Source organism: Hyposmocoma kahamanoa, unplaced genomic scaffold (genome assembly GCF_003589595.1).
Source record: "Hyposmocoma kahamanoa isolate Upper Pololo Valley unplaced genomic scaffold, ASM358959v1 224, whole genome shotgun sequence".
NCBI classification, from domain to species: domain Eukaryota; kingdom Metazoa; phylum Arthropoda; class Insecta; order Lepidoptera; family Cosmopterigidae; genus Hyposmocoma; species Hyposmocoma kahamanoa.
In genome coordinates this window covers 11,949,287-11,963,369 of record NW_020653743.1, presented here as the reverse complement: position 1 = coordinate 11,963,369, position 14,083 = coordinate 11,949,287, and the positions used below count along the sequence as shown (strand labels likewise).

Sequence of the window (14,083 nt, the reverse complement as noted above, 5' to 3'; positions counted from 1 at the left end):
ATAGAGTTAATATAAAATAAAATGAAAACATATTTTGTATGTATATACCTTTAACTTTTAAAGTTTAAGTTTTAAAGTTTTGGATCAAGTGCTACGATTTTGGATCGTGCCCAGGAGGCTGGCTACCTTATAGCCATCTAAGAAGGAAACGGCTGAGATCATGCTTGCGTGGACATTGTAAGAAGCCAGTGTCCATACAGGTCGTATCGCACACTAGCTGTTTGCCTAATTTCCATGGACCGACAGTCCTTTTGTCGCAACAGATATCAATAGGCTGAAGATAGGCCGTATTTTGACATTGGTAAGGGCCCAGAAAGTTTCTTGTGAATGTTTTTAAGTGGTACGTGTCATGATAACCGGCCAGCACTTCCAGTCGGAAGCAGACAGCTAGCAAGAACTTATTATGTACTACTTAAACTTTCTACATGTGTTCAACCCAACCGAAATATCTGTGGAGCTATCAAAAATGGACACACTGAAAACCTTGGTCTGGTAAACGTAAAAATGTCGGTAACATATTATTTAAAATGAAGTTAGTTTTTGTACAAATATGCTTATATTTTTTTATAAAAAATCTCAAATCATGTTCATGTTAATGTGGCGACGGTACTCATAGGGCTAAAGAGGGGTAAATTTAGACGAAGAGAGAGGTAAGTTGAGATCCACAGATATTTTATCCTAGCTGTATCAATAACGATTACATAATATACAGAATATCTATAGTGATTTGAATGAAAAAATATATGAATGTGAAAAAAATAATTTGACGTATTTTTATTTCCTATTTCACCTTTGTCGTACTGGGCAGGTATGTTCCACGTTTACACCGATGCTTTACAACGCTAAAACCACACTTCTTTTCATGGAATCGACTGTTAACTAGTTGTACTGCGAATGCCGTTACGAAGTCACCGAAGATTATAATGAACATTACCTAATCATTGTTTCAAAAAATATAGGTACGCAAAACAAATAGGCAACCCTGAAGTCCCTGCCATCTACCGGCGTTTAACCGAAACACTTATTATTGAACAGGCGTTTTAGATCATGCAAGTGTAGTATTTGTTTAAACCACGCTATTTAAAAACTGCAATCGAAACAAAAGGAAATTAGATTAGGATTTTAATATCTACCATCTGATTAAGTTCCTACTCATTCTTCAATGGCTCTACCGTCGCCTTATTTTCTCAAACTCGTATCTTAAAGCACATAGTTACTGAAATGCAAAAAACTGATTGTATATACAAATTTGGCAGGCTGATTTCATATTCTTAAATACATCCCAATTAACACACTTGTAAGAAATTTAAAATAAGTAGAAAGTTTTGCCATCTCCTATGCTTCCTACATACACAAACCATTACCACAGATAATAGAATATTATACCAGTCCATTACCAACAGATAGGTGGCAGCACATGTCTAGAATTTTGAACAGGTTATTTGTAAACCTGTATCATTAATGACGCAACACAGCCAAAGAAACATCACATTATGTACGGAAACATACTGAGGGACTATGAAATCAAACAATACACTAATTAATTTACAAAAATATATTTGATATTTCTCATTTTCTCTTAAATTTATTAACTGCGGCGTCGATTTCTTCTTGCGACAATCTTGTCAGAAGAATGCGCGCTGCAACAAAAAAATCCATCGATGTAACTACCACTAACAAGTATTTCATCCTTTATTTTTAAATTACTTTGTCCCGCTGCTGCGCATAGGCCACCACTGTGCTCGACCTTTTTATTATAATGCAAATGCCAGTAGCGACTTGTCAGGATAATAATGATATGTGCCAGACGACTGCATCAATTGCCTGGTCTCCAACTAGAGAATTCCCTGAGTACCTGAGTAACGGAATTCACTCTGGGACTTCTCAGAATACCCATACCAGAACCAATTTAGAAAGGTTCATTTCCCAAATTGATAGTACCGGAAATCGCACCCGGGACCTCCGTATCCAGCACACACAATGTGGTTTACATTGTGGGCCTCTGAGGTCGTTAGAATCATAGAATAAAACAAGTACGGTAACTCCGTACAAAATAACAACGTGCCTTGTATGTGCGCACACCGTGTGCGGACGCACACATTCGCGTAAAAATGAAAGGCGCGTTGGGACCAAGCGTTATGCAACGCGAATATATCGTTAGATTATGCAAATGAGTGTTTTATTATGCCATAACATAATATTACAGAATCGAAATTTATAATACACTAAAAATCTTTTCGTTACCTTTCTTAAGCTTCGCTTTTCTTACTAATTTTGATTTACAAATAATAATTTTCGGTCTCGCTTTTGCTTGACTTGATTCCTTACTAATTACTTCTCTTTTCGGCAGCCATCTTGGAGCAAATTTCTGTGCGCTATGTAGATTTACATTACCATTTTGTCTTACTGCGCCCTTTTCACTTTGGCCACTATCACAAAAAATTACGCCATCATCACCACCGGCAGTGATAGGATCTGATAAAGGTAGAAAACTTAGATTTTCACTAAATTTTCGATACAAAGACACATTTGCTATTCGTATTTTATCATTTTCTTTTTGTTGCAAAAATGCGTTTCGTTTTTCAATAATGTTCGGTAATGTTTTCTTCCTATTATTACTATAAAATTGGGTGGCAATAGCTTTTTTATACGTCTCTGGTCGAATATCCTGTAAAAAAAATTGCTTTTTTTAGTAATATTCAGACAATATGCGGACGTAAGTGGAAATGTACACGAAAGGCTTTTGGTCAAAAACTTGATTTTTATGAACATCGATTCAAGTGTATATGTCTAACGATTTTTTGTATCGATTTATTTTAATGCGATTTTCAAGCGAATCGATGTAATAGAAAGGCAAATCGAATAGTCTAGATCAGAAAGCAAAAACGTTTTGTAATAATATCATTTAAATTTTAATAAAACTCGATTTACATCTAGTAGCAGTAGAACTCCTTGTGAAAGAGTTCGTCCAGGGAAGTACTGTCATCTTACCTATTTCTGCCACCAAGCAGTAATATTAGCATTACTGCGTTCCGGTTTTGAAGGGTAAGGATGCTGGTGAAATTACAGGCACATGGGACTGGTCAACCTATATCCAAGGTGACAGGCGCCGTGGCAGTGCCCCTCAGATCTTTGCAATTTAAAGCTTTGAGTGGCACAGCAACTGTTATGGACAGGCGTGTGGCTTACCATCAGGCGCACGACTTGTTCGTCCCGTCACTTGATGTTATAAAAAAAAGAACAAATATATAGTAAATAGTTTTCGCCCTCGATTTCGGGTTTTAACCCAATTTAAACCTGGCTTTAACAAAGTGCTGGGTTAAAACCCGGGGTGCTTGTCCATCCCTGGTTTCGACTATTAACACCAAGGGCAATGAAATACTACATATAATTTATGAAGCTTAAATTGTTTGTTCTTTATAATTACATTATTAGTTTCAACGTGTATCTCATCTACTTTATGCTGTAATTGATTTGCAATAGATGGTTTATCAGACGCCTTTGGATCCACAAACAGTACTTCCTCTACACTGAAACAAAATAAATAAATACGTATTAATTGTCTTTAAAGTTATTTAAGTTTATAAAATACTAAAGTAAAATGTTCAATTTACATTGCAGCGAAATGTTGTGGAAATACTTTTTAACCGACTTAAAAAAGGAGGAGGATCTCAATTCAACAGTTGTGCGTGTGTGTTTCTGTGTGTGTGTGTTACTATTCGATTACTCCGACATTTGTGAACCGATTTCGATGATTTTTTTTGTTGGACAGGGGGTACCTCAGTGAAGAAAATATACCACCACTAAGGGGGTAAGAATTTTGTTTATTACATTTCACCCACTTCCGCCAATCTATTCCAATAAAACTTGGCAAATACTTTTTTTTCTTACACTTACACTAGCGGTAACGTCTTTTCAACTTCTGTCATGTTTTTGCAGGATAAAGATTCTATTAATATCGGCGGCATTATCCTAAAGCAATATGCCGTATGTCAAGCAGCTGTGAAAGTAGCTAAAGTAAATCAATCTAGTTTCTACGTCTGAAAGTTTAAAGGGCGAGCTGTTTCGGTAACTTAGTTATTTATGAACCCCATTGCAATTTCGCATCTAAAGTGAAGCCTAAAAATACAACTATATCTACAAATGTTTTTATAAAAGCGTTCGTATGGCGTCGTTGTGACAAGCACTTACCTATCCACGTTTACACACATATCAAGAATGGGGTCAAATTGATCTTTCGGAGTAGTGTTACGGCTCGCTGTGTTTTCGCCGAACAATTCTCTTCTTATGATGCTTAAAAGGTTTTCTACGTCATCCTGTAAGAAAATATACCCTTCTATTAACAAAAAAAATGCTTTATGAGTATTAGCAACAAGCGAGCGCAACTTGTCCGAAATATATTTGAGTGCTTTTAAATTAAGTTTTTTTTGTAATATGAATTTTATTTAATATCACAATGTTTTACTATCATAATATTCAATTTTTTTGTGAAATTACTCCACTAGTTTGTTACAATTTATTAATGCAAATATCGAACACTAAGATAAATTCCTTCGATCCGGCTGGATTCGAACCGGCTTCTTCAAAATCCGTGCCGACGCTCCAAGTAGTAGTAGACTTTATATTTATTTACTTACATTATAAAATGTTATGAATTAAAACAATGTTAATTGACTTAATGTTTAAAACGTCGACTGTAAGTTCTTATAATAATTTTTATTTTTTATGTAGCTACTATGTTATACTTTGTTCCAATCCAATGTACCAGTAAAGTAAACAAACAGATCATTGACCGGACCATGGACAGTTTAGTGATGACCAACTGTACTGCCAACTACAAATCGATTAATTAATTGAATGAATTGATTCGCTTAATTGAATCAGTTGGAACAGCTGGGTTTTATAAAATAAAATGGGTTTTGCGATTTCGCTGCTGATTACTATAAAAAATATGTTATTTAATACTGAGTGATGATATTTCGTACACAAAATTTAGAGTACTTTTTAACATAACCTATAAAAGCAAATTTAAAATTTCCGAAGTCTAATTTTAAATCCTCCTTCAAATCTTATATACTCCCGGACACATAATTCGAGCCACCTTGCATTTTTAATATTAAATGCCCTTAGCTTAAAACATGCTTGATTGCTCAAAAACGCTGTTATGCAACTTTGAAATTGGTATACTAAACGTCATTTCCTTAACTCCTTATTGAAAATTTGAATTTAAAAAACTGGAGAAAACTATTTCCTCAATGATAACTGTATTTATATATTCTAGCCCTTTAAGGATAAAAATGTAAGGTGGCTCGAATTTTGTCCGGGAGCGATATTCATTCGATTGTGATAAAATTAACGATTCACTAATCGATTACAAAAACTTTAATTGAATGAACCGAATGAGTTATTTCCGTACAGAGCCCTATGCAACCGTTGACTATTCACAAATCTATATTTGATTACTATCATCATCATATTTGATCAGTTTTGAACAAAAATTTTTCAAATAAGATTTTAAGATGTTATTCAAATGAATATTGCTGGTAAAAAGTATAATAAAAAAGTGATGAGATGTCAAGTCGAAATTTTCAAAATTATACGTGAAAGTGTTGCTTATTCCATTTATTGAGTGATTGCTTTAGAATTTTAACCAAACCGGTTTGTTTACTTTTCTGGCATAATGGATTGGAAGTCTTATAAAAACGTGTCTAAAAATAACAACATACCTATGTATAAGACTGAATAAATAAATAGATATTAGATAACATCACATACGTTGCTCTGACCCAAAAGTAAGTAACTGCTATGGAATACGGAAATAACGACGGTACCACAAGCACCCAGAGACAATAAAGAAAAATTCGTTTTTTTTTACATTGACCCGGTCGGGGTCGAACCCGGGACCTCCGAGATGGCTACGCTATGAAAAGCGATATGCAATTCACTCATTTACATTTACGTGTAACTTTTTCTGTTAATAAAGAGATTTCAAAATCCAAGTACTACCACTGTATAGGACGGTGCCTAAGTTCGTACTTACATTAGCCCTGGGTTTCGGTATCCTCAACACATAATGTAAACTATGTAATCCCTTTTCTTCGCATCTATGGCATAGATCGAAGTCCCGACATTGCACGCATGTGTATCGATAACTGAAATGCCATTATCATCACTCATCATCAACATAAAATCATAATCGACGTAAACATCACGTAACATATCATTTAGTAGCAGTAGAACTCCTTGTGAAAGAATTCCTCCAGGGAAGCACTGCCACCTTATCTATTGCTGCCGCCAAGCAGTAATGTGAGCATTACTGCGTTCCGGTTTAGATGGGTAAGGGTACTGGTGAACTTACAGGCACATGGGACTTGCCAACTTATTAAGGAGACTGGTATCATGATTGTAGCATCATAGTACATTTACTCAAATATTTTGTATGCCCGTAAAAATATACATAATTTCATTAAGAAAGAAAAAATCCACAATAATAACCGAACTAAGTCCATAGTCATGGTACGAATTCCTTTAACTAAGATAAACGATTCCTTTATGGGGAACTGTATACGTTTTTACAATAAGATTCCGGAGAATATATCGCACGTGACAACTAACATAGTATTATCTCGAAAATGGCGTCATGTTATATTTTACCTCAAAATTGCGTTATATTAATAATTTTTCTTCAAAATTTCGCCATATTGATGTGTCCATTCACTTACGATTTAATTGCAAAGTGACAGGACAATACTGTCGCTCTGAAACTACATAGGTGATATTAATATAAATTAAAGCCATTTTGAGATAATATATGTTAGTTGTCATGTCAATTGCCTCAGTGGCCGAACGGTTACCATGCCACGCAGAGGTCCCAGGTTCGATTCCCGGGTCGTGAGAAATATTTGTATGGCTTATATTTATTTCTCTCGTGACTTTGGGTGTAATTTGTGGTTGTCTATGTGCGTGTCCATGGCACCCGTGACACAGGGTTTCCCTAGTGCGACTATGTTGAGTGTGTGCGTTATTTATTTATTTATGTGCGATATTAAGATTATTATTTCCTGAGTTTTACTTACATTAAAAGTATTTTAATTGAAAAGTCATATTATAAAATTGAAGAGTATGGATTAGATAAAGAAGTATGGAAAGACTCTTGTTGAGTCTAGATTCCACACAATTATGATTGAAAGTGTGTTCCATAGCATTTAAGTTTATTTGACAAGAGCAATCCCTAGAGTGTCTTGCTCGTTCTTCTCAGGGAGGTCAGCGTAGTGAACGAGCAGTAGCTTAAAACATGACATTTTCAAGTCTAAAAATTTTACCTATGGAATAAATGATTTTTTGACTTTGACTTTGACTCAGGGTGACGGGCGCAGTGGCAGTGTACGTAAAATCTTTGTTATTTAACTTAGCTCTGAATGGCACTGCAAATGTTATGGACAGGCGCACCTATTCGTCCCGTCATTTGATATTATAAAAAAAATCCATCACTACGCTAGTGAGGAGTTGCCAGCGATGTGATAGGATAAGATAATACAACATATAAATGAATTTATGCCCAGCCTATACTCTATGTTTAATAACAAAATGATGGCAAAAGAAAAGAATATATTTCGGTCAATGCTCATTATTTAAGTAAGTTTCTTTACCCTTTAATAATTCCTTCGCATACATTGCAAGAATATCCTTCATGGTAAGCTTCACTCCGTTTTTCTGAAATGGAAAAAGATACTTGTTTATGGCGTGCTTATACTTCTACTGCTACTATAGTCTTCACCAAATAAGAGGCCAAATTTGACACTTGTCATCGTGACGCGAATAGGGATGTGGACTAATCATATCGGTAATCACATTATACGATTTTCACGAGAAATCGATTCAAAATTTTAAGAGTTTGTGATTGTTTGGATTATTTTGCGGTTCATTGTTGTTCAGGGGGCCTAAAAGGCCAAATCGTGCAATTCTGTTAAAAGCAATTCATTTCGTATGAATTGTATCCATTTCTTTTAATTTTGATTTCATAATATTCATAAAGAGTATATTACGAGATTTTAGTGTAAATAAGTATGTTCATCGATAAAACAACTACATAAAAAGATGAAATTACCCCTATTTTTATACATTTTTGTTTTAATATTCAGTAAGTCAATATTTTTTTCCGAGAAATCGAAGTGACTCGGTGAAATTCGGCCATTATTTGCTTACAACACTATTTAAAAAAAAAATTGAGGACGTAACTGTTTTCAGGACGTTTCGGAGTAACTCAAAATTGTGTTTTATTTTGGAATTCGTGCGAAAATAGTACTTCAAATATGTTTCGTCATATTATATGTTTCAATAAAATTTATGTATTTTTTTAAACTCAATTATGCTAATTATTGTTTGTTTATTGTTTCGTTGATTGCATTCAAAGTTACATACAATCGCGTTCTTTAGCTGTCAAATTTGGCCTCTTATTTGGTGACGAATATAAACTTATTTAATTTACTTATTGCAGAAATAATCGAACTTGTTGAGGATGGTTCATCATCATCATCATCAGCCCATTTATACACCCCACTTCTGGACACGGGACCCAATGCTGGTTGGAGACTTCACACGTTTACCGAGGGATGTCAACCTTCGACGTGCAAGTTTCATCACGATGTTTTCATTCACCAAAAAGCTCAAGGAGAATTTCAAATTACTCTCGAGATGCAACTCAAGAGGTGCGAGTCCCGATTCCGACTCACGACTTCTGCTTGAGTGGCAGTAGGTTAAACCATTAGGCTGTGATAGGCTTTCCTGGTCAGCGAGCATGGTAAATTATTATTACAATAATAATTATTCCTTAATGGCGGCCAACTAGAGTTGTGCCCTTACCAGCATCATTTTGTAAAAATAATATAGAAATTACGGCGATCATTACCAATGCCAGTTGGTAAGTTACATAACATGTTTAATTTGTTTATTCTGTAGTTGCAATTGACGTTAGTAAACTCCCACCCTCACAAACAAATCTAAAGTCGATATGGACCAATAACATCTTCATACCTTGTAATATTATGTTCATTACAAAATATGAAGTACAATTAGATAGATAGATAGATAAACACTTTATTCACTGATATAACACAAATGCAGATTAAGTCATAGCAGTGAAACGGCGCTGACTCAGCATATACCAAATTTTCCTAACACTGGTTTTCAGTCAGGACCAACGAGAGGAGTCAAATTATTAGAAAGCAAAAATATAACGACTATGAATAAAGTTATACATTGACAATAATAATATACATAGTAAAATGTAAATAGTGCATCTAAACTAACCTGTTTGACATGCAAGTGCATGAGCGAATGTGAATATAATTACAGCTGTAGGAGTAAGTTGTGACTGTAAAGAGGTTTTAATGTTGTGTAATGTATTTAGTATTATAATATAATTATACACATAATAAGAATAGATCAAAGCAACAACAAAATTCGATTCTAGACAGACTACGTTAAAGAATAAAAACACACTACACAGATTTTTGAAGTGAGAGTAGATCTTGCTGGTACAGTGCTTTGAATTTGAGTTTGGATGTCTCGTTGCGTATAGGTGGTGGAATATTATTCCAGCACTTTGAGGCCCAGTATTTGAAACTACCTCGAAAAGCTGCAGTTCTATGTTGTGGTACCATAAGAACACAGTACAGCGTACATTAATACTAGGTGACCACATTAGTTTTTCGTAAAGATTTTCAGTTGTTCTACTATATCGAACTAACTATATCGAATAAAAGTCCTGCATACAGGAGATTTTGACGAGTCCCTATATTTAGTAGATTTGCAGCATTGAGATCAGGAGTGACGTGAGTACGAGGATGTATAAAAAAACAAAATCTGGCCCATGCATTTTGGACACGCTGCAGAAGTTTGAGTGTTTTAGACAAAAGGCATGACATGACGACGTGATACAATAGTTGATCTTAGATAACATCAATGCTGCACGTAGAGAAATACGCAAATCAACACTGAGAAACGGTCGAATACTGTAGATCACTTTTAACCAATAGAAGCAACTACGAACAAGTTCGGCCACATGAGTGTCAAGTTTAAGACGACCGTCCATAATTATACCGAAACTTCGGGCCTCCGCTACCTGAGCAATCTTCTCACCATTAATTGAAAGAACTGGCGCTAGTGACTGGATGTTTCTCACGTGTTTACAAGATCCTAGAATCAAAAGCTGAGATTTGATTGGATTCAAGACCAAGGCATTGTTCCTGGACCAAATAGATAAGCGGTGTAGATTCTCATTAATGAGACTTGTACTTTCGGCGGTTCTATCTGGATCGAAAGACAGATGTAACTGAACATCATCCGCATAGAGGTGATATTTGCAGTTTTTAATGCAGCTCGTAATATCTGAAGTGTAAAGTACAAATAGCAACAGCCCCAATATAGAGCCTTGCGGCACACCCCTGTCAACAGCACTCAGATCTCACACCAGGCAAGCACCATTGGATTTCGACAATTGTACTTGTTGCGTGCAGTTAGTAAGGTAACTCCTGAACCATTCCAAAGCAAATTGTTAAAGTGACATCTCTAGTCAGCCACTAGAAGATGCAAACCTTAGTTTCCCAAAGTAGTCCCTACTGCCCAGTGAGCGCTGAAGAATCCTAGATGATGCTGTCCAGGTGAATTACCTATATAAACTAGTCTACAATTACTGTGACAACTGCGCTCCTATTGGCCAGCCCGAATTCGAAACAATTGACGGGTGTCGTCACTTCAAATAGACTTGTTTAACTTCAGCTTGGCGCCAGAAAAGTCCTACAGTTCCTTATTGCTGTTGGTGTTAGCTCCGAGCTGTGATTAGTGGTGATCACAATAGATCATTTATGGTCGCAGTGATGAGGGGCCTCATAGGCCCCAAACGAAGCCACCGTAATAATAACAATAATTAACTTGAGCTTTGCTACAATGGGCGAAAATTGCAAAATTACATATTTAATATTTAATTACCGATGAAATGTGATTTCGTTTGTTTTGTAATTAGATGTTTTGCTGTTTTTCCCACACCACCAAATGGAACAGCCCCCCTCATTGTTAGAGATACTATCTTTTTACAATAAATACAGAATATTTTTGAAATATATGGAGACATACACACAGGTCAGTTGTTGGTGCTGTACAATTTCAGTTTTCTACTTTGTGATTTCAGCGCAAACGAAAGTTGGTATTTAAGTGATATAAAGCACATTTGCCTGATGAGTTGCCAGGGATGGATATTTCGTCGCTATTTCTTGTTATATACTTGATGGCTGAAGGTGATGATTCGAATTCAGCCAGTTGAATTTTTCTTAGTGTTTGATCTTTGTATTAATAATTATTTTCATACCTTCCTCTGCTTTTTCATCCACCTTGAAAAGTTCATCATTATTTTGGTCATCATACATCATGGTATAATCATGATCTGCATTCAAACTACATGATATTGCTGCATAATTGTTATATCTGACTGGTTCTTCCAAAACATCATCTTGAGTTGATGCTGTCTTAGAAACATTGTCCTCAGCTTGTGCTGCTGCCAAATTATTATCTTGTGGTTTTACTACATTAGTCACAGGTTCTTTTCTTTTTCTTTTATTTGTGTTTTTATCTGAAAACATAGATGCATTTAAATTTGTATTGAGTTGATATTCAATTATTTTTTGTGAAATTACTCCACTATTTTGTCACACCAGTAATAAAACTGCCACCGAGTTAATGATTACAAGAAACATGCCACTCTATGACTTACATGATAAGGTACACTTTTACCTTTTAAATTAAGAGAAGGTACAGCAGTTCTTGAAATAAATTGTCCATATTTCATGTGAGATGCGAAGTGTTCATGACACACTCTGTATTTTTTATATATTATATCTGGTTCTGTTTCTTTGATTATATGCTGTGTTTCTTGTAACCACTGTGCAAATAGCTTTCGTTCTTTGGCAGGATCCGGGAACATATGTAAATATGCAGAATCTGAAATAACATTATAATTTTTAGTATTAATAATAATAATAACAACACACACACTCAACATAGCACCCGCACTAGGGAAACCCAGTGTCGCGACCGAGGAAGAGTGGGAAATTAGCAATTTAAATAACACAAATTATGTGAAATGACGATTGATTGCATTGATCAATTCTTCGAATTAATCAAATTCTTTTTACTATTTGTTTCAATCAAAAATCATAAATCAATAAAAAAATGCAAATACAAGTTTTTTATTCTGTCTTTAAGTAGGGAAAATCTGCAGGACTAAAGTATCCATACTTTTGATTAGACACTGTGTCCCTACCCCTAGGCAAGTAAACAAGTGCACTTACAAAACTTGCATCCAAAAAGACATTTTAACTCCTCTTCAGCACGGTCCATTGTTTTCATCAACAACTACTAAGTACTGGCACTTAGTACATCGTTGTATTTACTTTCTACGCACAAGTATCTTGTAATGTAATAGTCCTAGAATTGATTAATAAAACGTTCCGAGATTAAAATTATTATAGAACAACATACGTATAAATGATCCAATCCTGTGTAAAAACGAATAAACGAAGGATAACCAGGATAACTACGAAATAACCACGAAATAACCAAAGAGGATCTAACCACTAGAAATAACTATAATTTTTTTTTCGTACTATTTTTTCCATTGGAAAAGGCAAAGGCACTAATGCGCCATACAGCCAAGACTAATACTTTCTTTCTTGGATTCCATTACAATATTTCTTGGCACTGTGGCGTCCAGTCTAGCCATATAATTATTCCACATAAATATTTTCTTCCTTCTTAACACTTCAGGATATTATTGCATTGCAGTTGTTGTGGAACTTTGATGTGGGTTTTGTGGATGTCCTGATGAGGTGTTGATTCTCGGCGACTTTAACGCCCATCACATAGAGTGGTTAGGATCAGCACGTACCGATTATACAGGAATAGCTGTGCGCGACATTGCCGCTACATGCGACCTCATACAATTAGTTGATGATCCAACCAAAGTACCGCACATTGAAGGTCATGTTACCTCTGTCACGGTCTCTGTCAGGTCACCTCTGGTTTGCGGGACCTAATGCTAACGCCTCACCCAGACGGCATTCGAGTGTCCCGCCATGCCTGCTTGCCAACATCTGATCATCTACTGATCCGTTCTGAAGTGAGTATTACCCATACCAGACGCCCCCGACCACCTGAGAGGCGTCATGTTTGGCATTATTATTATGGGTCAGCAGATTGGGACGGATTCCGAGAGTTCTACGCCTCCTTCCCATGGAAGCTATAGAACTTCTCTTCGGACGATTCTTACGTATGCGCAGCATCCATTGCCGAGGCGACACTGTTGGGCAGGGAATGTTTTATTCCAAACTCTGCAGCACGAGACGGTGGTCGCTCTCAGCCTGGGCTTGGTAGATCTTGCGCTGAAGCTTGCAACGCTAAGTGCATGGCCTACCGGGCTCGGACTGTTGCGTCAGGCGCCAAGGACCCACAAAGTTCCAAATTGAAGCAGGAATTTAACGCTGCCTCCAGGATCTGCAAAAGGAAAATTGCCGCTGCAAAGTTTGCGCACACTTGCAAAATTGGCGAAAAACTTGTTGACCATCCATCGGGTAGTCGTACCTTCTGGTCCCACGGTATGGCTGTTCAGGGCAACTTCTGTCGAGTCTCACTACCACCATTGCGCAAGCCTGATGGTTCATTGGCTCATTCCGCTAAAGAGAAAGCTGATCTCCTATGCTCTCTTTTTACGTGGAACTCAACTCTTGACGACGAGGGTAACCCACCGTCTACTATCCCGCGGTGTAAGTACACAATGCCCGAAATTCGGTACGGCGTGCTCTTTTTGCCCTCGACGTCAAAAAGTCCAGTGGGCCCGATGGCGTTCCCGCTATTGTGCTCAGGACATGCACTCCCGAGTTAGCTCCGGTCTTAACGCGCCTCTTCCCGTTTTCGTACCACTCAGGTAAAGTCCCGTCTTCGTGGAAGATAACCTGCATTCACCCCATACCCAAGATGGGTGACAGTAGAGACCCGTCCAACTATCGACCTATAGCGATAACCTCCTTGCTCT

The 14,083-nt window shown here is 36.6% G+C and overlaps 1 protein-coding gene across 1 annotated transcript; it reads right to left on the bottom strand.

The window, feature by feature from the left end:
* Positions 1-2,122: 2,122 nt before the first annotated feature.
* Positions 2,123-12,618, bottom strand: LOC113228198. The gene is made up of 8 exons (XM_026461443.1): positions 12,345-12,618; positions 11,788-11,994; positions 11,366-11,626; positions 7,650-7,713; positions 6,041-6,152; positions 4,192-4,316; positions 3,428-3,530; positions 2,123-2,668 (listed from the first exon to the last, which is right to left on the bottom strand). Exons 1-8 carry the CDS (start codon positions 12,400-12,402, stop codon positions 2,216-2,218), a joined length of 1,383 nt encoding a protein of 460 aa, XP_026317228.1. The 5' UTR covers positions 12,403-12,618; the 3' UTR covers positions 2,123-2,215.
* Positions 12,619-14,083: the final 1,465 nt, after the last annotated feature.